Source organism: Cordyceps javanica, chromosome 1, assembly GCF_051103115.1.
Source record: "Cordyceps javanica chromosome 1, complete sequence".
Lineage (NCBI taxonomy): Eukaryota > Fungi > Ascomycota > Sordariomycetes > Hypocreales > Cordycipitaceae > Cordyceps > Cordyceps javanica.
Genome location: NC_139295.1, coordinates 7,251,293 through 7,273,875, shown reverse-complemented (window position 1 = coordinate 7,273,875; position 22,583 = coordinate 7,251,293). Strand labels below are relative to the sequence as shown.

The window sequence follows — 22,583 nt, the reverse complement described above, 5'->3', positions numbered from 1 at the left end:
TTTCATAACGTCGACTATTATTGGAAACTTGCCATTTAAATGTTGTACAACGGACTTGGTAGTCACGTCATCGACCTCGAGAAATGACAATTACAGTCGCCCAAGACAAGATTGAGCCGTCACTACTGTGGGGACTTTAAGATCTCGATCTTATGATCCCTGCATCCTTGAAATACATGGGACGACGAATGCCTTGCCGCGATGGAGACAAGTTTCATCTATTGCACCCTATAACGAGCTGATGATATATATGGGAATGGATTCACAGCCTTGTCCCCAAGGCCAAGTCGGAGCCAACAACTTTGCAAGCCAATGTTCCACAGAGGACTACAACTCGCGTCTAATAATTCACATCGCCACGTTGAATTTTGCCCGAAATACAACTATTGGCCCAATCAAAAGCCGTGCGGTACCAGCGCAGAGAGTTTTCATCCCGGCCGGTGATCCAGTGGCCCTCGTCGGCAAACGTGAGCAGTGCGCTCGGCACGCCCTGGGCCTGCAGCGTCTTGAAGATGGACAGCGCTTCCGTCGTGGGCGACCGGTAGTCCTTGTCGCCGCTGGTGACGAGGGTGGGCGGCGCGTTGCGGAACTTGGCCAGCCGATCGGGCCGGGCCGGGTTGAACCGGTCGAGGTTCTCCGGCTGTATCCACGGGAATGTGCTCTCACCGAAACTGCCGTCGTTGACGACCTGGTCTGTCTGGATCAGCCAGGTGGGCAGGCTGTAGATGCCATCGTGCCAGATCGCGCCGCAAAACTAGTACCATGTTAGCTGCTGCGCCGGGGGTTCGCTCATCAGGAAAATCCCGTGACGCACCTTTGTGATGACTTCGTGGCTGCAGAGACAGCTTATCATGTACGCGCCGAAGCTTGCCCCGCAAATGACAGCTTTATCTTGGTCGAGATAGGGCACAGTCTCCAAATGCTTGATCAGCTGAATCAGATCCTCTACTGGGCGGCCGCCCCATGATCCACGGACATCTGCGCCACGTTAGCTTTGTTGTCACTTGTGTCGAAACTACTGGTAGGGACGTACTGTCACGAAACTTGGTACCGAAACCGGTGCTGCCGGTTATGTTTGGGAGTAGAACAACGTAGCCCTGCTCCGCCCATGCTGCTGCATGGAACTGCTGCTTCCACCCGTCTGTCCAGGCTCCTTCTGGACCACCATGCGGAGATAGAATCCAGGGGTATTTTTTGTTTCGGTCAAAGCCGGCCGGGCGCACCACAAAGCAATGCATGAGTGCATCTTCAGAGCCCTCAAACCAAATTTCTGACACCATGTCGGCGTGCAGGCCAAACTTTTGGCCATTTCGCGTATATGACGAGATTGTACGGACAATCTTTTGTTCGCTCACGTCTATAACCTGCCAGATGCTGTTGTCAATGAAGCTGCTGCTAGAGACCAGCAGCCGACTCCAGTCACCCTCCAGGACCGGGTGATAGTCTGCCGCCGAACCCTGGTTGAAGATGATGACGGGTTTCCTGTGCTCTCCCAGCTTGAGGTGAGAGATGACCACGCGGCCGCAGTCCTCGCTCATGAAGATGCACGAGAAGGCATCTCCCGCGAAATCGAAACGGGTGGGTGGGTTGTAGTCGTCGTCCGGGACGATGCGGCTCACAATCTGGAAAAAGTTGAACGACTTGAGCGCATTGGTGGACGACAGATAGAGGTGCCGGTCTTCTAGGTCGCCGCCCTCTTTCGAAAAGAGAAAGCCAATCGTCGATCCGTCCGGGGAGAGCCGAATGCACGTGGCCTGTCCCTCCAAGTTTGGCGGCACGACGATGGGACGAGGCTTCTGCGCCGGCGGCAGCGTATACGAGTCGATGGCAACAAAATACGGATACGTGTTCTCGCTCTGCTGCGGCGACGTTTTGGCCAGGTCTCTGCCTATAAAAGCCACGCCGCAGCCTGCAATGTCGAAATTGTCAGTGGCGCCCGCGAAGCCAGACATGTACATGCCGTATGGTGCCTCGATGGTATCCTCGAGGACCAGATTGTGCAGTAGGCTGGGCAGCTCCCATTTTCGGGTATTCGTCTGCCGCAGCACATTGTACCAGAGACTATATCGTTGCTCGCGAAAGACCTCATTCCACTGGCAGAGACCCGAGTCAGCTCAGCAGCCCGGGGCATTCACGTTGGTGACGCTATTTTCTGTACTCACAACTCGAACGCGCCAGGTCTTGAATAGGCGACCAGAGTCGGGCTTCTTGTCTGCCTTTTCATTGTACAACATGCCGTGACTGTCAGACAGGCCGGCCACCATAAACACCACTGTGCCATCATCAAGAGCTTTCAGTTTGAGGCCCGTCAGCGCCGCATCAAACTCGGCAATTTTGAAATGATGCTTGCCAAAGCTTTTCGTATAACAGACTTCAGTCCGCCCGTCATCTTTCGACCTCAGATACAAGATTTCGTTGCTATGCGGAATCCAGCGGGCATCGTGAACGTTGGCGTCATCAGTTAGCGGCACGGACTGGTTGTCGGCGAAGTGCATCACGCGCACCTCTTTCGTGGTGCCGCTGCCGATTTTATGCGTCGAAACCGTGTACAGGCCATATTCGCCGTCGTAATTCGGCACCACGGGGCTTCTCTTGGGGATCTCGATGAGCGATTCGGCCGTCAGCCGACGATTGACAACCATGATGGTGCGTGGAGTGCGCTCGGAGCTGCGTGATCCTTTTTTCGCCTAGAGAGATGAAGAATAGATGAAGAATGAGTACAAGTGAATAATCTCATGTCAATTTCTCCGATGGCATTTCAAGCACGTGTCCACGTTCAGCCTTACGTGTGCCCTCGGATCGGCGACATTTGGCGTCAGACTAGTTGCCGAACGGCTTGAAGCGGACGCGTACGCCATCCACGCGGCCCTACAGGGCGCATCCCCATGATATCCTGACCTCAATACTTGAAAGATCCATTTTAACAGTGGAGCACGCATGTCACAATGGCTCGATTCGATAGATCAAGCCTGTAATTACACGCGTCTTTCGCGTGCCCACGGTGATGCAAAGAATTGGAACTCTGGTCGCCCTTTCAGAACCTTCAGATTTAGAATCTGTCGGTATTCGATTTCACTACTCGAGTTGTTCTATGCGATTCCTGAGTTTGTGGGAAAGAAGTTTTTTAGCAAGTGATTCTATTGACGTGGGCAAGTTCAGGGTAGTACTATCGCCATAATTACTATTTGAAAATAAGCAGGTACATCAGTGTTTCATATAGATCCAAAAAAAAAATGGTTGGTGGGGGGGAAGCTTGCGAAAGCCCAAATAGGAATACTTTATGTCTATCATAGTCTGATTGTGGCCGGGGATATATATGCTGTGATTCCTGGAAGCTCAACACTAAACGAGTGATTCGACTTTGTGAGACCAGTTCTAGTCCATGATTGGATCCAGTGGCTTTGATCGGTCTACTTGAATCAAAAACCAGGAGGCTTGTGGTGGTGCCTCTAGGGCAAGATCTTCTTGCATAATGACGGCAGCCCTTTCAATCATTGCGTAAACCGTGGCCATAATTTAAGCGAGCGCTTTGCAACGAAAAGCTGCAGATTGCTGATCTAAATGAAATATGACCCTGCCTCGAGTAATTCACCTGCAAGCTGAAAGGCCTTGGCCACTGCCCCAGCTGGATCGGACCTCCGCAGAGAACACAGTGAAGCGTCGTCATGCCGTCATCTTGTCCCAATATCTCTCGCTTCATGACAACATAGTCGGGTCCCAGTTTCCGCACGTCTTGTCTGCTCCGTGGGTAGTCGATGCGTATGCCAGCATTGCTAAGCAGTGCCTTGGCCTCACGCACCGTCGCGCAAAGCACCGTGGTTGAGGGAAGGATGCCGTCTCTCAGGGCGGCAAGTACGTCCTCCTGGGGAGGCGGCCCTGCTTTGAACAAGGGCTCCATATCCAGAACGAGGTTTTGTTTGTCCTGCTGCACGAGGCTGGACGCCAGCTTGACTGATTCTGGAGAGAACAAGGCGCCTGCAGGTTAAACGTACAGTGAATGTTAGCTGCCGACACAAAACGCTCCAACAGAGATTGCCTTTTTATTTCGGCAAGAAAGCGGGAAAGCGGTAAAAGGAACAAAATTTGGGGGACAGGTAACGTGATAGGAAAGAAAGAAGAAGTACTGTGGTGTACGAGCGGAAGCGATGGAAAACAAGGCACAAAGTTGGGGCAGTAGATGTGGCGGCAGTGGCGAGACCGACATCGCCCGACGGCAGTACATCTTGGCTGCTTTTCTCAACTCTCAGAGTAACAGGTAATACACAGATGGAGAACCTTTCTTTAAACGACTGGTTCGCTGGGAGAACCAAGGCTTGCTTGGTCCACGGGTCTAGACACGTATCTGGACTTGCCTCGGGAGGCCCGTAGGCGAGGCATGTTGCGAGTGAGATGCGAGTGAGATGCGAGTACTGCAATTCTCAAGATTTCCAGCACGACCAGCGTCTGCTATATATGAGCATTGATGCCTAGGAATATACATTGGCCCGTTCGCATCACGAGATGCGCGGCGTTCAACTCGTCGTCTGCTCCCAATAATAGGCTGAATCGTAACTCGCAAGACGTCTTAGAGGATGAAGAAAGCCACAGGCCTGTCCATGTCTGGATGCTCGGGGTCAGTCGTCCGATACGGCTTGAGCGTAAAGCATACCGTCCATATTCCCGAGGTCACTCACCGAGGAATACTCGCAAGCGCAGATGAGGCGGGTACAAGATAAATCATATAGACCGTCTGCGTAGTGGACAGGTCGAAACAGAGCTGCCACTCGATTGCATTTAGCAGCAATGGAAATACGACTGCCATCTCTATTCAAGTCGCAAAGTTGTTTCCCCCCCCCCCCCTTCAGTGCGATCAAGAGCGGAGGAGCTCTCCCCGTCAATCCCCATCAAAGGTAGCTTGGTAGGGCTGCTCTGCAGCAGCGACGGTTCATGACGCATCACGAACCGACCGCAGCAACAGCGATATTGGTAGTAGGATGGTAGACTCGGCCCGCTCGTTCATCTTTGGCTTTGGCCGCATGAAGAGCGGCGATGCGACGGCTGCGGCGGAGAGGTTGTGGTGCTGCATGGGACGTTTCCAGTCTTGCTTTGTTGTTGCTGCGTTTAGTACGCGCAAGATTCGCAGAGACGGTAACTGATGCGTTTTTCTTGTCATGCCGCTTGGATGGATTAGCTTGGCCATCCAACCCTGCGTGACTGGTAGAGTTCCGCTTTAGCCGTTTCGATGGTACTGCCTCGCCTTCATCCGCTCCGTCGGCTGAAGAATCGCGTGATCGTTTTTTCGTAGCTCTTGTTTGGGGAAGCGGCGCCGCCGGCAATTCGGGTTTCTGTCTTTGATGCACGGCGTCCTTGGAGGCGTTGGGCGGATCGACCGCTTTAAGCGTGTCAGATATCCAATCTCGAATCCACCAATAGTCAGGATTTATAGAATCACGCCAAGATGGCTCGTTCGCCGGCCGTGGCACGATCTCTCGCCACGCTGCGAATAAGGAATAGTGGCGCGCCTTCCAGAAATGGGGGTCCTCGGGCAGCTGGCTGCCATCGTTCATATACAGCTCTGGGTCTAACCCGGCGCGGGCGGCCCGGCGAGCGCGGATCTCCTGTTTGTTGATAACATCCTTGCCTCGTCGCCCGCACCGTAGGAGCTGGCAGAGGTCCCAAGCAACTTGGTACTTATACATTCCCGCGCGTATGGCGGGATCTTGCCATTCGGGACCGGCGGTTTCAGTGTGGAAAGTTTGAACAGAGCGGCGGTCCCGGGAACCCGACCAGCTGCTGGATGAAGCTGGGGACCCAAATACGGCGACATCTTGGGCGTTCATGATGCTGTGCTGAACTGGACTGTGATGGCTGGTGAAGGATATTTTTCTGGCATACTCCGTAGTGGTACAAGACATTGGTGATGGCGCTGACAAAGCCACTATAAAGAGAGCTACTAATTAGAGGTACCTGGGTACTCCGTGCTCCGTACTCCGTACTGAGAGGTAAGTAAAAGAGTGCCGCTTTTATTGAGGTGGCAGGTGGGTGCCCATGTGCCCCAGCCGATGCAACCCCACCGTGTTGTGACCTGCCTGGCTGTCTGGCCTGTTATCAGTAGTCGTTACCCCAATTTATCACGTGGTGGGTCGGGGGTACATCGATCTGGCTGGGGTGTGCGCCTATAAATAGGTATCTTCTCACTTTGTCAGACGTCCCTTTGTAAGACCTCACACAACAGTCATTATATTCTGTTGTGCCATTCCGTCTCTCTGATTGTGCTTCGTCTAGAGTGCATCCTGCATCTACACCAATCAAACACTTCACCTACGCGCCCTCCTTCTCAATGGCCACTCCGCCCTGTTACCAGCAGGCTCGTATCAGTATCTGTATTTCAATATTTCAACGTTGGTGACTTGGTATTGGCAACGATTGGGCCTCAAGTTCCGCCACGAAGCGCCGCGATTCCATGGCAATATTGCCAACATGTAGCCGCTCTATATGTTACTGTAAAAGTACTTATTTAGTATTCAACCCCGGCCGTCCCCGCGCGATTACAGCCCTCTACAGACTTCACTTTGCTTTCCCAAGTTGTCCCAAATTCGCAAGCAATATGACGTGCACAATTTTCGCTGTACGAGCCCCTTTGGTTGTGGACCTTCCCCATAACTCTCGCTTTCGTACAAGCGAAAAGGTGCAAGTTGTTGACGATATCTTCGCCCCGAAGAGCCCGTCCGAGAAAAGCGACCATGGCACACCCGCTCCGAGGTCCCTGCCCCCCGATGAAGTACTAGCCCTGACCACGGCGCATTTCCCAAAGGATCCCAGGGTCGGTTTCGTTTTTGGTACAGATGTTGACCGCTGCGACATACTCCTCCCTTCAGCCAGGGCTTTTGCCATTAGCGGACGGCAATTTGCCATTACATTTGAGCTACATACCGGGGCTATAATTGTGCGAAACCTATCTAATGGAGGAACAAATGTCTGGCTACGAAATGAACTCGAATATATCAAGTTGGAGTCTCAAAGGGTTTTTTGCAAGGAGGGCGTTGTAGTAATGCTTTCCAGCCTGAGGATGGACCTCATTCGGACTTGGGGAGACGACAACATACCCAGCAGCTACAAGACTTTCCTAAAAACACTCGCAAATGCGGTGCCAAACCTCGGAGCGATACGTCTCTCGAGCGCGACAGAATCAGCTGAGCGGTCGACTATAAGCCAGGGACTAAGCGTTTATCAGTACTGTTCCGAAGTGATAGTCGGGTCAGGGGCTTCAGCGATAGTATACCGAGCATTACACCAGTATACTGGCGAGGCTGTGGCGATCAAACGCTACACGAAAAGCTTTTCAGAAATTCCCTGGGATGAAATCAACATACTTCGCAAGCTAAATCATGTACGTTTCTTACTATTGGATGATAATTTCCGTTTTTAACAGCCTCCAGAAAAATATCATCACCTTTTACGAGTTCAATATTCGTAACGGACTAGACCCTGAACTTATTATGGAGTTTGCTAGCCTGGGTAGTATGATAGACCAAATCAGAGTTCGAAAATTCACGGTAAGTGAAGCCCGCGCAACTATTAAGCAGACTCTCGTGGCACTACAGTACATTCACGGCGAGGGAATCAGCCATCGGGATGTCAAGCCGGGCAACATTCTCATCATGGCCCGTGATCCTATTCACGCCAAGCTTGCCGATTTTGGATTGTCTAGCAAAGCTGATGAGCACAGCACCGTCTGCGGAACGAAGCGCTACGCTGCTCCTGAAATTTTCCGGTCATCCTACACGGCCAAGATCTCCTACACGGCCAAGGTCGACATTTGGTCGGTTGGAGTTATAGTCATGGAGCTCTGGGGAAATCTTCCCGCAGACACTCACGCGTCCTGGGCTGAGGCTCTGGTAGCTCACAAGTTGAAGCAAAAGCGAAACATAACGACAGCTCTACTTGACTTGTGCTTACAACTTGACCCAAACGACAGAGCGACGGCTGAGGGATGCCTACAACTTTCTTTTTTTGACTCCCAAGTTGATGCGGACCGAAACCAGACTCTCTTGGATCATGACCCGAGAACTGGAGTCGACACTACTGTTGTGAGGCCCGATAGCAGCATCCCGGACACTGAGCCCTGCAATGATGACCCGAGAACTGGAGTCGATACTACTGTTGTGAGGCCCGATAGCAGCATCCCGGACACTGCGCCCTGCAATGATGACCCGAGAACTGGAGTCGATACTACTGTTGTGAGGCCCGATAGCAGCATCCCGGACACTGCGCCCTGCAACATCCAAGGGATCGACCTGGGTTGGAATAGTTCTGAACTACGCAGTTTTCTGCGTCGGGCAGAAGCACTGCCAGTCTTGTCAAGCCCTCCTCTTCCTCCCTTTGAGGATATCCCCACATGGAACCCAATTGTTGCGGAGGACTGGATACCCGGCCTAGGCAACTTTCCGCAGAATACAGCATCACATGTCACAGGCGCTGCACCGGAAAGCGAGAGCGAAAGGTCACAGCAAGACGCAGATGCGCATGGAGGCACAGTCGAACCATCCCCCGACCGTGGCGTTGCCAACCAAGCCGCGGCAAATACTACGCAAGCGAGCCCCGGAACCGCGAACCAGACTGAGTAAGTTTAAGAAGCTTGGATTTCTTTTTCTTTTCTTTTTTTTTTTTGGTGACTACAGATTTTACTGACAAGAACCAGGCTGGCAATCGCACCACAAGACAACACCACCAGGCTTCTATTCGACAAGCCAGGACTTGTGCGTATGGAAGCTGGGCCGGGCAGATTGGTTTCCTTCCAGCCTTCTACTGGCAGAATCAATGTGTCTCAAGTGTTGCGCGCCGCTGGCCTGACTTCCCACCAGAGAAGGGTGTACGGTCAAATACTCCAGTCGAATTCAGCCATTGATGGAAATCTTCGAAACGGGAGGGCTTGGACTTCTTTCGAAAACGGCGTACACTTATGTGAGGCCGTGGGCCTCAAACAGACGCTGCTGCCTCTTTTCTTGTACGCCGGGCGCCAACTACCCAGTCCTGCAGCAAACCCCTTTCCTCGTCGTACCTCCCTGTTGCTGCTACATGGATATGAATTTGTTGGGCAGGGCGATGACAGAGTGCCCTATAGACCGGAACAACGGCTCATCAACGTGACTGCGCTGTTGAGAAGAGGCAACGTCAATCGGTTCAGGCTAGCAGGGTTCCTGAGACGGACAACGACCATGTCCAGAGTAGTGCTGAGGGACGGCGGCAGTTTGCTATGCGGGACGTATCTTTCGTACGAAGAGGCCGAGCACGTTTGTCATCACTTTCGAGTCGATGCACGGCCAGTGCAAGAACTAGCGGCCAGGGACCCCGTCAACTAGAGCTCCTCGGGCGTAGAACAAAGGAAGATACATCGGGAATCTAGCACGGGAACGGGAATTCGCACAGCGAAGCGATTCTTTTTGTCAGGCCGTGGTTGGGCATGCCTAGCATTCACGAGATGCGCTGCACGTCTCCGTTGTCGCTGCTGTCGCCACTGTCGTCCGCCGCCGCCAGGCGCTGACGGACAACGTGAAGGCACGCTGGTGTGCGAGACAGGTGTACTAGAGTCTGATCCACCATTTCTTGACGTTGCCCTCCTCCCAAGTAGGCAGCCCGGCCAAGGTCAGATGCATCGTAACAGCTCAAAGTTTGGCCGATGTTGGTCTCTTGGCTATTGCATATTGACCATTGGAGCCCAGGCAAGATATCGATACGGGAGTATCCAGGAAAAGCGCAGGTCGACGCTGGGTAGAAAACACACGACAGAAGAAGATCTTGGCAAATGATCAGTCGATAGCACTGCTGCATAGTAGATGCTAGTTTCTACGCGTGGTGAAAGGTATGATTGCGCGCAAGACAAGGCTGCTTTGCAAGCTGCGTCTATCAAAACACCCAGCGCAGGATCATGGTACATTCTGGCAGTGCTCACATCAGGTTGATGATGATGCAAGCTAGAAGATATTGCCGTGGTATCTCTTCAACGCGATAGTCCGGCCTCCTCTGCGCAATGTCCACACCAGCCGAAATCTTTGTCGCAGAGAGAGTGGTTGTCACCAACATCTGACCATCTCCGTCCGGAGCCGGAGTGTACTACGGAATGTTGTGGGTCATTTCGTTTCGTCTCATCTTTGTGCTTTTGTCTTGAAATGACAAAAGGAACGGGGCCGTGTCTCAACTTCGCTGCTCCTATAGGTTGTGGCGGAGATGCAGTCGAGATTGTAGACTGTGTTTATATGTTCGTCGCGCTTCTCTCATGGTCTACATGGCTCAAGCAATTGTACTTTTGTGCTTGCCATGTCTTGACCCTCAGAGTGTCTCAGGTCATGGTACCTCATGCCATCTTCGCTACACAGAGAACTGCTAGTTAGCAGAGTTTATCGGCTCCCTCGAGGCGTCCGGTAAGGGGGGCGCTGCCACCACCGTTTGCGAGGCGTGTATTTTGGAATCAATAATACGAAACAGTCTTGTGAAGTATGGGTAGTTATGATTTATTAACAAGCCTAATTATATTTGACCAAGAATAATTTCATATAAACGAGTCTCCTAATAAGGATTTATGTTATTTTAAGGTTAAGGTTAGTTTTACCTGGTTATTCTTACTCTAAGATAGAGTATTCTACCCTATATATATTTAGAATAAGAAGAATTAGATGAGGCAGGGTAATGAGAGGGACGAGGGGTTTTGGGACAATATAGTATCAGGCGAGAGGACTCGCAATTTTCAATATTAATACTTATCTATGAAGGCTGTGGGGAGCGTTCTATGTAATTTTGAATCGCCCCAGGGATATTTTTAGATTTTGAACTGCTCCAATTTTCTTGTTCGAAAGATATATTTAGTTTCCAACCTCGGATCACTCCAAGGATAAGGCACCGGCGCACCATCTCGGCGGGGTAGGGAAGTATCCCGCAGATCACGCTGCTTTTAGCGCGTCTTTTACTCGGCGCATTCTGCCTTAACCCCTTGGATCAGGAAAGCATTATCCAAAAACGCAGCCTTGATTTCAGCAAGCTCTTGAGATCCGGAGAATGACTCGATTTGACTTTGATCAGCAGCGATAAAAGAATATAAAGTGTATCGGATAGTGAGCTGGTCGAGTTCGAAATTCTTGCTAAAACCACCTGAACACCTTTTCAGGTGAGGAATATCAAAAACTAGCTGGAATATAGCTAGTAGTACTGAGTAGCAGCAGAACGTAGCCTGACCATGTTTGGTTCGGTCGGGACTTTTACGGGCTTGCTTCTCAGCCAGATAGATCTCTGAATCTCGTGCCCTGAAATCTCTCGTGCAGACCTGAATGGCTCAGTTTAATTTGAATCGAAAATTTATTCTGGCTGCTGGTAGTGGGGACGATATAACTAAAGCTACCTACGGATAGACTGTAGCTAGCGGCCCGCTGAACTGCCGCTGCTAGACAAGCAGCTTGACCACTTCAACTACGCGACCCAATTAGACGGCTGCCTGCCTGCCTTGAGATTCAGGGCGTGATCCCCGCGGCTAGCTTGATACTGGTATGCCTGACCCACCCAGCTTCTTCTTCTTCTTCTTCTTCTTCTTCTTCTTCTATAAAAGTACTTCATAGACTGTCCCAGCCGCTAGTGTTCCATCCAGCCAACTCGGCAATTTCCACGCCGATTGCCTAATTCTCAACAGCCCTCATTCTTACGAATGTCTGTCGAGGAAGCAGCGCATATATGACTATACTGCATCTATCCGAGATGCTTTCCTTACCATCTTTACCAATCCCGCAGGCCGCATCGGCACTTCCGTACAAGATCCTTTACAGCGAGTCTGACGATAGCCTTCCCGAGCCCTTGCCGACCCTATAAACGATCGAGGATGCCCCAATCATCAATAAACTTCTCTCTAGGTGTATTTCTCGTGTTGGAACATACTACGTGGTCAAGTACGGCTATGGAGTGGAACCACTCGAGGCCGAGAACATGACGTTTGTCCGCCGATATACAAATATACACGTTCCACGGGTCTATGCTGTTTACCAGCAATCTGTCAAGGAAGGAGAACACAAGACATATATTATTATGGAGAGGGTTGCGGGCGACTCGCTCGATAAGCTGTGGGATGGATTGAATACCACGCAGAAAATGGAAATTATCCAGCAACTTAAAGAGTCGTTCGTTTCGTTACGCGACTTGCCTCATCGTGGATTCTTTGGCAGCCTGGACAAGACTAAGCTGCGGGATTTTCTGTTTGCCGCCGACGAACCTATGCCGTCCACCGACGGGGCGTTTGACACCGAGGAGGCCCTTATCCACGGCTTGGTGGACAGATTTATGGCAGAAGATCCTGGCAGGCTACTGCACAAAGCCGCATATTACCGAAGCGTGCTTTTGAACGTGTTTACGGGCAATGAGCGGCCTGTCGTTACTCATGCCGACTTGCAACTCAAGAATATCATGCTTAAACCGGATGGATGCATTGCCATTGTTGACTGGGCAGCGTCAGGATGGTACCCGGTGTATTGGGAGTATGCCGTTGCTATCTGCGCACACGGGGCTTGGTCAAACGATTGGCATGCACATGTCGGTCTTTTTCTGGACGAATATCCCAACCATTTTGCCTGGATGAGTCGATTGCGGATGGACAGATGGTATTAATAGCCACTTCAAACAAGGGTGGGCCAATCGGCAGCTTACTTTGTCAGCTTTGCAGGTAATTCCAAAACTAAGCATCAAAAGAGTAGCGTCTAATACTCTGGAATGAAAGCGGGCGCGAACCTCTACGCAGGGAGATAACTAATCCATATGAATGTCCGTTGGAGACCACTAACACACAAGGTCTTGCCGCGCGCTTTAGAGCATGCCCCCCAACCCCTGAATACTGAGTATGCAAACTGCAGAGCAGTGAGTCACGTCCGCAGCGGCTATGTATCCAGTAGCATGCACTATGTCCGTCACCATGCTCTCCTTTAACCGCGGACGAGATTCCAGGTTTTCTGGGCCGGCCAATTACGGGGTTATAACATTGAATGAATACTATCGCCAAGACTGAATTTAAAAATTGGGCATTTGCCCAGGATTGGACAGGTTAGCTCTGGACCCGACCGAAACTAACGTTTCAACCCAAAGCCGACCCCTCGATCTTCTTTACTTTTTAATCATGTCTTCCTATCCATTCTTCCGCGTTGAGTACTGCGGAGTGCCTCGAAACCACCACGCACTCTGGGTACAAACTTCCGATCCCGGCGCAGGTTTTCTTTACCACGTTGTCGGCCCTGTCGACAATGGTGCAATGCACTACAACCCGAGGCCAACGCGCCACTCCCCCGAAGAATCCATGACATTCGTCCGAATGGAACAGATAGGCTGCATCTCCAGCCACCATGGGTGGATCACCATGGCAGACCGTTTGCGTACCTAAACCGAACCACCACGCGGCGCAACGTCGGCCACCCACTTCGCACCACTACTTACTTCTTGGCACTACCCATCTCTTGACATTATTCATTGCGTACTTACTGGCAAGCCTCTATTCTCTCACGGGGTTCACCGTCAATAGGATCGTTGCTCTACACAAATTTCACTGTAGTCATTTGCAGTTAGGCAGTACTGCATAGTTTCCGGATTCTTGTAGTCTGGCAGTCACTATCGCCATCTTGGATATTTGCTGTTGGCAACACGCATGTAGCATTGTTACTGTAATAGTCTAGCACTGGGTAGCTACTATTGCTATCTCAAACGCTTAGTTATTGATTATCATGTGCGCTGTACTGCAATCCAGAGCGCACGTGTAATAGCGGCGGACTGACGGTGCTGGAGGTGCAGTGTCATGGAGAGGGGGTGCAACGAAAACCATTCATCCACTTGTTCTTGTATGATGAGTATTACATAGGCTTAGGGCGGCTGTATTTTACGTTGTAGGAAGCCAAAGGCTGTGCATGAATGAATTGCATTGTTCCCGTTTTTCGTGGGTGTGGAACCGATGGTTATACGAAGGAGGCTTTGTCACCCGTCACCATGCAACATTTTAAACCTTGCAGTGATCCTGCGTTTTCAAGCGAAGCAGGTCGGGAAGCCGGGTGCTTTTCAAAGGCATTACGCGGCGCGTGACATCAGCTGCTCCGTAATGAGAGTGGCCCCAAATTGGATCACTCCCCAATTAGGTTAAAATCCCACGGAAAGTATAATAAAGGATAAGATTATGCAAAACCTAACACCGAATTGCTTGGTTATATAAGCCACTTCTATCCGTACTTATAGAGGATATATAATAGAGCTGGTAGGGATAAACGCAATGAATTAGAAGCTATGAATCAAGAGCAGGCCCGTTCCTCTGAATTAACTTTTCCTGATATAGTACAGCATTACAAATGTGCCAAGCTTCTTAATCGCGTAACACGCGGATGCCTCTGTATGTATAACATGCTCAATTCTCGACCCCGGCAATAAAGCCGACCCGTTTGCGACTCGCCGGCATTTGATGCCCAGCTTATCAATATGTCGCTGCACTAAAGCTCTATAATAAAACATTCTCGCTCACATCATTCTGTAGCGCATATAGCGACCACCTAGTCTATACGGGCGATTGATATGCTTGTTTCCAAGTCATGTATCCGTATATGTGCCGCACGCCACGCAGCGGTTTCGGTGCGCCGCATGTTGTACCGGCTAGCTCATGCTAAGAATCAGTTTATCGTGCGCTTTCTGACAGTACTAAGAGCACATGATGATATTGAGAATAAATACAAGGGTCCCTACTTACTATGTGAAACATTACATTGGTAGAATATGCATTATCAACAGGCAACTAATTCGACAATGACACTATTGCACAAAAAGGGGAAAGACTTCTCAGATGCGTCCACTCAGGACTCGAGTGACTCTGAATCAATTAAATAAAGAATCAAAGGCTTGGCGTGCCGAGTATCGGATGCGACATACAAGAAATACTGCTTGTCTCTACGAGCATAAATACAGCAAGCTGCCTTTTGAACTCTTATCAACAGCCAACAGTCACCATTAGATTCAATCGTCCTGTGCATCCCATCAGCGCAGTCCAATTTACCAACTACCCAACGGCTCCGTTCTCACTATGGCACTCAAGGCCGCTCTTGCAGCAGCCATCTTGTTGCCTGCCAATCTAGTATCATCAGCAACTGTTGATAAGAGAATCGTTGGTGGAGTTGCTGCCGAGGAAGGCGAAATCAAATTCATCGTTAGCATTCGCGATGAGACCGGGTCGCACATGTGCGGGGGCAGTCTTTTAGACAGTACTACGGTTCTGACTGCCGCTCACTGCTGCTTTAGCAGGCATAAATTAGTATCTGTCAGTGCTGGATCAGTGGTATGCACCCTGGTCACCTTTTACCTTGATAAGATCAAGCGGTACAGAGCTGACGATGGTGTAGTGGAGGGACTACGTGGCAGAAGAGGCGCAAGTTGCATCTACTATAACGCACCCTGACTATGATTCGGGCAGGGATGAATATGGAATGGTGGAGGGCACAGAGCACCACAACGATGTTGCGATTTTGAAGTTGGCGACTCCGATTGAGAAGAGCAGCGATATTGACTACGCCACATTGCCCCCGGCAGGTTCAGATGCTGCAGTCGGTTCCAACGCAACTGCGGCGGGCTGGTAGGTGCTCTCGCTGAGAAATATAGCACGCATCTTTACATTTCGAAAGACACTGACTGGCAGAACAGGGGACATACATTGCCGGTGACGCCTGAATCTACGGATCTCGCCTACCCCTATAATCTTCTCAAGGTTGTTCTTCCTATTCGAGCACGCAAGGACTGCGCCCATTACCAGAATATAGGAGAGAGAGACACAATAATATGTGCTGGTGGGAGTGGCAAGAATGTCTGCTCACAGGACAGTGGTGGTCCTCTTTTCGATGAGAAGACGGGAGAGCTGCTCGGTGTTGTATCACAGGGTACCCGTGATGAGAATAACGAAATGTGCAATCAGACTCCCGCAGCGTTTACCAGGGTCGGCAGCTATATTGACTTTATCAACAGCCATCTTGGCCCTTGAGGCCAAGTACTCTCACGCAAACGTGGCTTGCCTCGGAACCTAGATAGCTCGATTAAGAACTTCTTCCTTTGCAGAGGCCCAACTTTTCGAGCAATGAATGACCGTTAAACGACTACGTCCAACTGGATTATGGCTGCGAGGCACCAACATGCTCTAGTATTATCGAGGCAAAAATAACCAATCCGACAACCTAGGTGACGGAAGGAGGTACATACATATCTAGCTAAATCACGCATTATATATCCAAAGTTCGCTACCTTCTATCAATGCTGGCTTTCACTTACAACAATTTTATCTGCATTTCCTTGTTCTGCCTGTTCCTCGTTCAGAAGTACCTGGAGCGCCCTCACGACACCTGTTACGGCAATGAGCCGGCTTTTGTGTCGCCCCCAAGGACAGCATCCATGCCCAAGTTAATAACAAATCACGAATGGTCGAGAAAATGGAATGAATCCAAGTCAAGCTCACAAACATACACATTTTTGTCAATTATCTGCATTTGTGTTTTACGACAGTAGGGGATTGGTACATTGCTCTGACGCAGCGGATCACCGAGTCCCCATAAAAAATCTTTAACCACCTCAGAGATTCAATCATCAAGCTGCTTCCTACGATAGCTCTCACTAGCAAACACATTCAGACAATGGTGTCTCATTTGTGAAAACACAAAAGCAAGTGCATTCAAAAAAGAAGAAAAAGCGCCATGGCCGGACGGACCACCGTCTTCCTCACGCCGGAAGAGACCCAGCGAGTCACCCAAAAGTTTAAGAATGGCGTCGAGCAACGCAGAACCCGTGCTGGCCAGGCCTGGAAGGCCGAAGACCGCAAGGGCCTCATCCAGCATGCGACCTCGACTTCGCTGATGCAGGAGCTTTCCCTGGCGTCGCTGGGATTCGGCGGTGCCGCGCCCCAGAAGAAGAGCGACGACACCATGATGACCTACGCCGTCGGCGAGCCGTACCAGCCCAGCACCGCCGACGCCAAGGACCTCGCGCCGATGAAGGTTTCGGACTTGCAGCTGGAGAGCCACCACCGCGGCAAGAAGCTCACGGTGCGCCGCATCTCCCCCGTGGTGGAGCTCAAGACTTCGGCATGGGCTGTGGTGGAGGGTGTCGGGGAGCAAGCCGATCAGGTGGTTGTGCTGGAGACCTTTCTGCACAAGCAGCGACTAGGCAAGGACATGCTCGATTCCGGCTCCGAGTTCGCCGTCAAGGAACCCTTCTACACGCTCAACGGCGACAATGAAGCTGTGATTCGCGTCAACCACCCCTCGGACCTCGTCATTACGACCTTTAGTGAGGACCCCGAATCCTGGCGTGACGGCTACCAGGTCGCAGACCCCGCCGTCACGCCGGAACAGCTCAAGGAAAGGGGCAACACGGCGCTCGGGAAACAACAGTACTCGCTCGCGCACGCATACTACACGCGGGGTATCGCCGCCGCCGACGCCGCGGCCGCCGCCAACCCTGCGAGCACGCTCCCCCAGGACATCCGCCGCAACCGCGCCCACGTCAACCTTATCCTGCAGCGCTACGACGAGGCCAAGGCTGACGCGCTGGCGTCGCTGACCGACGGCGCCTCGGAGGAGCAGCGGTCGCTCGACTCCAAGGCGTACTTTCGCGCCGGCAGTGCCGCGTACGCGCTCGGCGAGTTTGCCCAGGCCAAAAAGTGCTTTGCGGAACAGGACCGCCTGCAGCCGGACAACAAGACGACCCAGATCAACATCCGCCGCACGGCCAGGCGGCTGGAAGAACAGGAAAAGGGGAACCATGACATGGGCAAGGTCGTCGCCAGCCTGCCCAAGGTGCAGTGGAAGCCGGACGTGGCGAGCTTCGACGGCCAGACGACCGTCAAGAGCAGCCCCGGCGCCGGCCGTGGTCTCTTTGCCGCGCGGGACTTCAAGGCCGGCGAGCTCATCATGTGCGAAAAGGCCTTTTGCATCGTCTCGAGCAAGGACAAGGCCGGCACTGCGGTGACGGCGCTGACGGTGGACCTCGACGACGACTACAACATCCGCGTCTTCCCCGCCGGTCTGCACCGCGCCGTCGTCCAGAAGCTTCTAAACAACCCGTCGCAGGCAGCCAAGGTGCTCAGCCTCGACAGCGGCGACTACAAGGGTGTCGGCGAGGCGGGTGCGTCCACGGCCGAGGGTCCCGTCGTGGACACCTTCCAGGTGCACAACATTGTGCAGCGCAACGCCTTTGGCCTCGGCCCGCAGTCCGAGGACGAGGACGTGTCCAACGCGACGACCGGTCTGTGGGCGCGCGCCTCGTACCTGAACCACTCCTGCGTGGCCAACTCGGTCAAGGACTTTGCCGGCGACCTGATTGTGCTCCGCGCCGCGCGGCACATTCGCGCCGGCGAGGAGATTACCCACACGTACGACGAGAACGGCGACTACGACGCCCGCCAGGCCGCTCTGCGGAAGACGTGGGGCTTCACCTGCGGGTGCAGGCTCTGCACGGCGGAGGGCAGCGACGGCGAGGACGTGAAGGCTGCGAGACGAAAGCTGACAAAGGAGGCAAACGAGTTTGCGGAGAGCAACAACCCGAACGGGGCGCGCATTATTGCGCTCACGAAAGCGAAGCGTCTGAAGAAGGCGCTCGACGACACGTATGACGAAAAGAGGTTCAAGGACCTGCCCAGGCTGTCGACCAAGGTGATTGACCACTGGCTGGCGATTGCGCAGCGGTAGACTTGTGACGAATTATGAGATGAGCAAGGAGTTTGGGTAGAGGCGAGCAGGGGTGAAAAGAGTGAATCTACAACCATAGAAAAAAATCTCACAGCAAAAAGACAGGTGTACAATCTTGACTTTGTTTCATTATTATCAGCTTGCACCATACGTGTTGGTATCTGCTTTGGCCGTTTCTTTTTTTTTTTCTCCTCTTTATTTCTTGGCATCAGCCTTCATGCCGGCTTGGACCCAAGCCCGGGACGACTCGGCCTTCTCGTCGAGCTCCTTCTCGCTCAGCTTGGCCAGCTCAAAGGCGTTGTGCGGCGTGGGAACGTGGCGGCCGGCCTCGAAGCCGGGACGCTTGAGCAGCTCGTGGAGCCACTTCTTGACCGCGGGGAACTCTTCAATGTCGATGCCAGCCCACTCTGCAGTCTTGTTAACATCTCTTGTCACGGCTCGACGAATGGGGGGGTATTAAGCAAAAAAAAAAAAAATTCGTTTGTGTGTGTGTGTGTTGTCTTGACTTACTAGCACTGGCAACCCAACCCCAGGCGGAAATGTCGGCAATGGTGACTCGGTCGCCGACGAGGAAGCCGTGCGGGTTCTTCTTGAGGGCGTCGTCCATGGTGCGGTACAGACGGCGCGTCTCGTTGGTGTAGCGGTCGATGCCGTACTGTATCTGTTCGGGGGCATAGCCTATTTTCCAAGTGTTAGAACGCGGGTCCGATGAGGCTGCAGGTCGATCGAATCTCGGGCTCACGCTTAAAGTGATTGGCCTGGCCTTGCATGGGGCCAAGACCACCCATCTGCCACATGAGCTGCGCAACAATTGGTGTTAGCGTTTTGCATTCTCCTAGCACATTCGAAAGGGGCCGTGTCTGTTCTGGCATACCCAACCGGTCACCTCCCAGTACTCGGGAGTGTCGCGCGGGTACGACACCTTGTGGTCCTTGTCGTAGCGCTCCGTCAGGTACTGCAGGATGGCGCCCGACTCGAAGATGCGAATGTCCTTGCCGTCGGTCCACTTGTCCGTGATGGCGGGGATGCGGCCGTTGGGGTTGATGGCGAGGAACCAGGGCTCCTTTTGCTCGTTTTCGCTCATCTTGATGGCGTGAACCTGTTTGGTTGCCGTGTGAGCGCCGCACCTTCAATGTCCCGCTTCCCGGGCGGGCTGCGGGAGCTACGGGACGTACAACGTACCTTGTAGTCGAGGTTGAGCTCCTCGAGCAGGATGCTGGCCTTGATGCCATTGGGCGTGTTGACCGTGTAGAGGGTGATGTCGGTCTTGGTGGCTCCCATTTTGAACAAGTGCTTTGCAATTCCGGCAAGGCGTGATGTCATGAACTCGAGAAAGTTAAGCAGAGGGAGGGAAGGAGGAGAATGCGATAATTGAGGAAGCAAGTATATTCAAATTGTAGCTACAATGCTAGCGAGGTGCGGGGATGCTCCAGTTTATAACTCTCTGGTCATCTAGGTTTTCCTGGGGACTGGGGACATGGCAACTTGGTTTCTTTCATAAGCTCAACTTCCATCCGAAGCGGACTTGCGCGGCCGACAGCCAATGAGGGGGCGCCGGCATACTGTCAACGATTGGTAATGATGGAAACGGAAGAGTTCGATTAGAAATCGGGACGGCATGTGGATGGCGTCACTGCTCCGTCCCTTAGTTGGCTAGCTTGAGCGGCGGAGGAGCGGGCGGAGAGCTGAGTGAACTCTGGTGGAGGTTCCAAGCTTCATTTTAGCGCCGATTCCTAACAAATATGTTCTGCTGTGCTCATTTCTAATCACGCATGTCTAATAAGTAATGTCTTGCGAGTGCGCGACGCCGTGGCACTTTGACAACGATGAACGATTTGTAGAGGCGGCTGCTCATAGACCTTGTCCCCCCATCTTTCCCTTTCTCATGAGAAGTCTGCCGCCCGCCGCTTCTACGCCAATGTCTCCATTGCCTCTTAATTGTGCTTTACTGAGCTCGATTCAGCTCCATTCTCCCTTCCATAAACCCAGTGTCGGCCACCTTTGCCCTTGTCCGGCTTTCCGGGTCGAGATGACCCTCCTCGGCGCTACAGGTATCATACTGAACAATTCTGGAGCGGTACCTTTGAAGATTGTAACAGAAAGCGAAAGAAATATCTAGCAGTTTGTTGGTATTCCAGCTGTATAGGGTCGGAACAACTTTTGTCACTGTTTGGGCCAGCACTTCTGGTTGCATCGTGTGAACGGACGCGCCGTATTACAGATATCTATAGTACAGGAATTTACATGCGAGTAGGTTGTACACCTCTATTTACAATATTTGAACATGGGATGACTGGGTGACCTCCAGCTGCAGAGACCATCACTTGCGTTTCCGTGGCTGCCAAGTCGATTGCATATCGGTTTCAGCGGTGGATGCTCGCACTCGCCCACCCTTCTGATTGACTCGCTCTCGAGGCTGCCATTGCCCTGTGTTGTTCGCGGTGCTCCCGGCCGCGCCATTCAAATGCTTGGTCACTCGACGCTGCTCTTCCGAGTGAGGAGCCTCGGCCAGTGATGCAGCATTGCGTTGTTCTGGCCGTGTCGCGTAGTGCTTGTCCAGCGTATCCGCTACAACCTCCCCAAAATTGTCCACCGACAAGCGGCGCGCATGCTGAGGCTCCCACACTGTGAGCCACAGCGTGCCATGGAGCTCCGTGCGGTCCGCCTTGCGGCCATGCTCGTCGTAGCCGCGGGTCGCAAGGCTGCGGAAGACGGACCGCAGGAGCTCGCGCTTGGTCAGCTGCCAGACGACGGCGCTGACGCCGGCCGTGGACGTGGCGAACGCCCATAGCGCCTTCTCTCGGGTCTTGCGCGCACAGTCACTACGCAGTTTGGGTGCGAGCGGGTGGCCATGGGGGTCGAGGTAGCGCAGGCGGTGCGGGTGAATGACGTGCCGCGGCGACCAGGCGAGCCGCACCCCGTAGGCCTGAGCCAGCCGACGGACGGCATCTGTAGCGTCGAGGCGTATCATGGTGCCGTGGTCGTGGTCGACGGTCGGGTGCTCGCGGAAAAAGCGCGCATTTTCAGGCGTCGTAGTGAGGTGGCCGTCCCGGTTGCGTACAAATTTGGCAACATCGACTGAGAGCATGCGCGGGACCGTTCGCGGAGCGTTTGATGGCTTGGTTGATCTTCTGAGACGATCTATGAATCTGCTGTCATCCTCAGACTTTCGACGGTGGATTGTAGCGGAAAATGTCGAGGCGCGTCGCGTCGCCGCTGCATAGACGAGGGCGAACTTCGTACAGAACGCTCCGGGCACGGAGGGTGGTGCAGCGAGCGCCGCGATGGCTGTGTGATTCAGCCTAACGCACTTCATTATCATCTCATGGTGGCAATATAGTCGGGTCAGTATCTGTGACTCTTGGCCGCAGTCGTCGCGCACTAAAGACAGTCTCGACCAGGCTTTTCACCGTTGCTTCGGGGGGAGAGAAAGCTTCACATCAACCTTCTCGGCGAGGGTGATGAGAGGCCGGAATACTTACACGCTAGTCCATATTGGGACATTTTTCATTGTGGATCCATGTGACGCACCTCCGGTGGGGCCATAGTTAGTGCACTACCTTTAACAGTTTGGCACTACGTGGGCAGGGCAAGGTACCTTTATATCTCTCGCTGCGTGTGGTCATGCTTGGGTGCCCGACCATTGACTCATACTGGGGCTGCACCAAGAAAAAAAAAAGGCCTTTGTGGGCGTGTTTTCTTTGGAAAATAGCTTTGAAATGGGCGGCTAGCAAGTGATGCGCCCCTCTAAAATCGTGGCTAAAAATGGGATTTGTTGCTTGTGGTGCCAGAAAGGCCGACATTACTGGATAAGAGGCCAAAGGGAGGGGCCACGGTCAAACGTGCGTGGTGGCCACCGAAACCACTACCAGTGAGGCGAGGGAG

The 22,583-nt window shown here is 52.6% G+C and overlaps 7 protein-coding genes across 7 annotated transcripts; 4 read left to right on the top strand and 3 right to left on the bottom strand.

Annotated features, from left to right (window-relative positions):
• Positions 1-340: 340 nt before the first annotated feature.
• V2A60_002207 (uncharacterized protein) lies at positions 341-5,819 on the bottom strand (the record flags this gene model as incomplete). Its single annotated transcript, XM_083253558.1, has 6 exons — positions 341-754; positions 815-978; positions 1,034-2,093; positions 2,163-2,687; positions 3,593-3,975; positions 4,943-5,819. The coding sequence occupies 6 exons, from the start codon at positions 5,817-5,819 to the stop codon at positions 341-343; spliced, it is 3,423 nt and encodes a 1,140-aa protein (XP_083109684.1).
• A 1,211-nt stretch (positions 5,820-7,030) lies between these two features.
• Positions 7,031-8,606, top strand: V2A60_002206 (serine/threonine-protein kinase; the record flags this gene model as incomplete). Its single annotated transcript, XM_083253557.1, has 2 exons — positions 7,031-7,369; positions 7,419-8,606. 2 exons carry the CDS (start codon positions 7,031-7,033, stop codon positions 8,604-8,606), a joined length of 1,527 nt encoding a protein of 508 aa, XP_083109683.1.
• Positions 8,607-11,946: 3,340 nt separating this feature from the next.
• V2A60_002205 (uncharacterized protein) lies at positions 11,947-12,621 on the top strand (the record flags this gene model as incomplete). The annotated part of the gene is made up of 1 exon (XM_083253556.1): positions 11,947-12,621. The coding sequence occupies one exon, from the start codon at positions 11,947-11,949 to the stop codon at positions 12,619-12,621; it is 675 nt and encodes a 224-aa protein (XP_083109682.1).
• A 2,434-nt stretch (positions 12,622-15,055) lies between these two features.
• Positions 15,056-16,003, top strand: V2A60_002204 (serine protease; the record flags this gene model as incomplete). Its single annotated transcript, XM_083253555.1, has 3 exons — positions 15,056-15,307; positions 15,372-15,601; positions 15,670-16,003. The coding sequence occupies 3 exons, from the start codon at positions 15,056-15,058 to the stop codon at positions 16,001-16,003; spliced, it is 816 nt and encodes a 271-aa protein (XP_083109681.1).
• Positions 16,004-16,706: 703 nt separating this feature from the next.
• On the top strand, positions 16,707-18,698 carry V2A60_002203 (uncharacterized protein; the record flags this gene model as incomplete). The annotated part of the gene is made up of 1 exon (XM_083253554.1): positions 16,707-18,698. The coding sequence occupies one exon, from the start codon at positions 16,707-16,709 to the stop codon at positions 18,696-18,698; it is 1,992 nt and encodes a 663-aa protein (XP_083109680.1).
• Positions 18,699-18,893: 195 nt separating this feature from the next.
• V2A60_002202 (glutathione S-transferase) lies at positions 18,894-19,979 on the bottom strand (the record flags this gene model as incomplete). The annotated part of the gene is made up of 5 exons (XM_083253553.1): positions 18,894-19,105; positions 19,209-19,376; positions 19,441-19,498; positions 19,573-19,797; positions 19,881-19,979. 5 exons carry the CDS (start codon positions 19,977-19,979, stop codon positions 18,894-18,896), a joined length of 762 nt encoding a protein of 253 aa, XP_083109679.1.
• A 1,039-nt stretch (positions 19,980-21,018) lies between these two features.
• Positions 21,019-22,014, bottom strand: V2A60_002201 (uncharacterized protein; the record flags this gene model as incomplete). Its single annotated transcript, XM_083253552.1, has 1 exon — positions 21,019-22,014. The coding sequence occupies one exon, from the start codon at positions 22,012-22,014 to the stop codon at positions 21,019-21,021; it is 996 nt and encodes a 331-aa protein (XP_083109678.1).
• Positions 22,015-22,583: the final 569 nt, after the last annotated feature.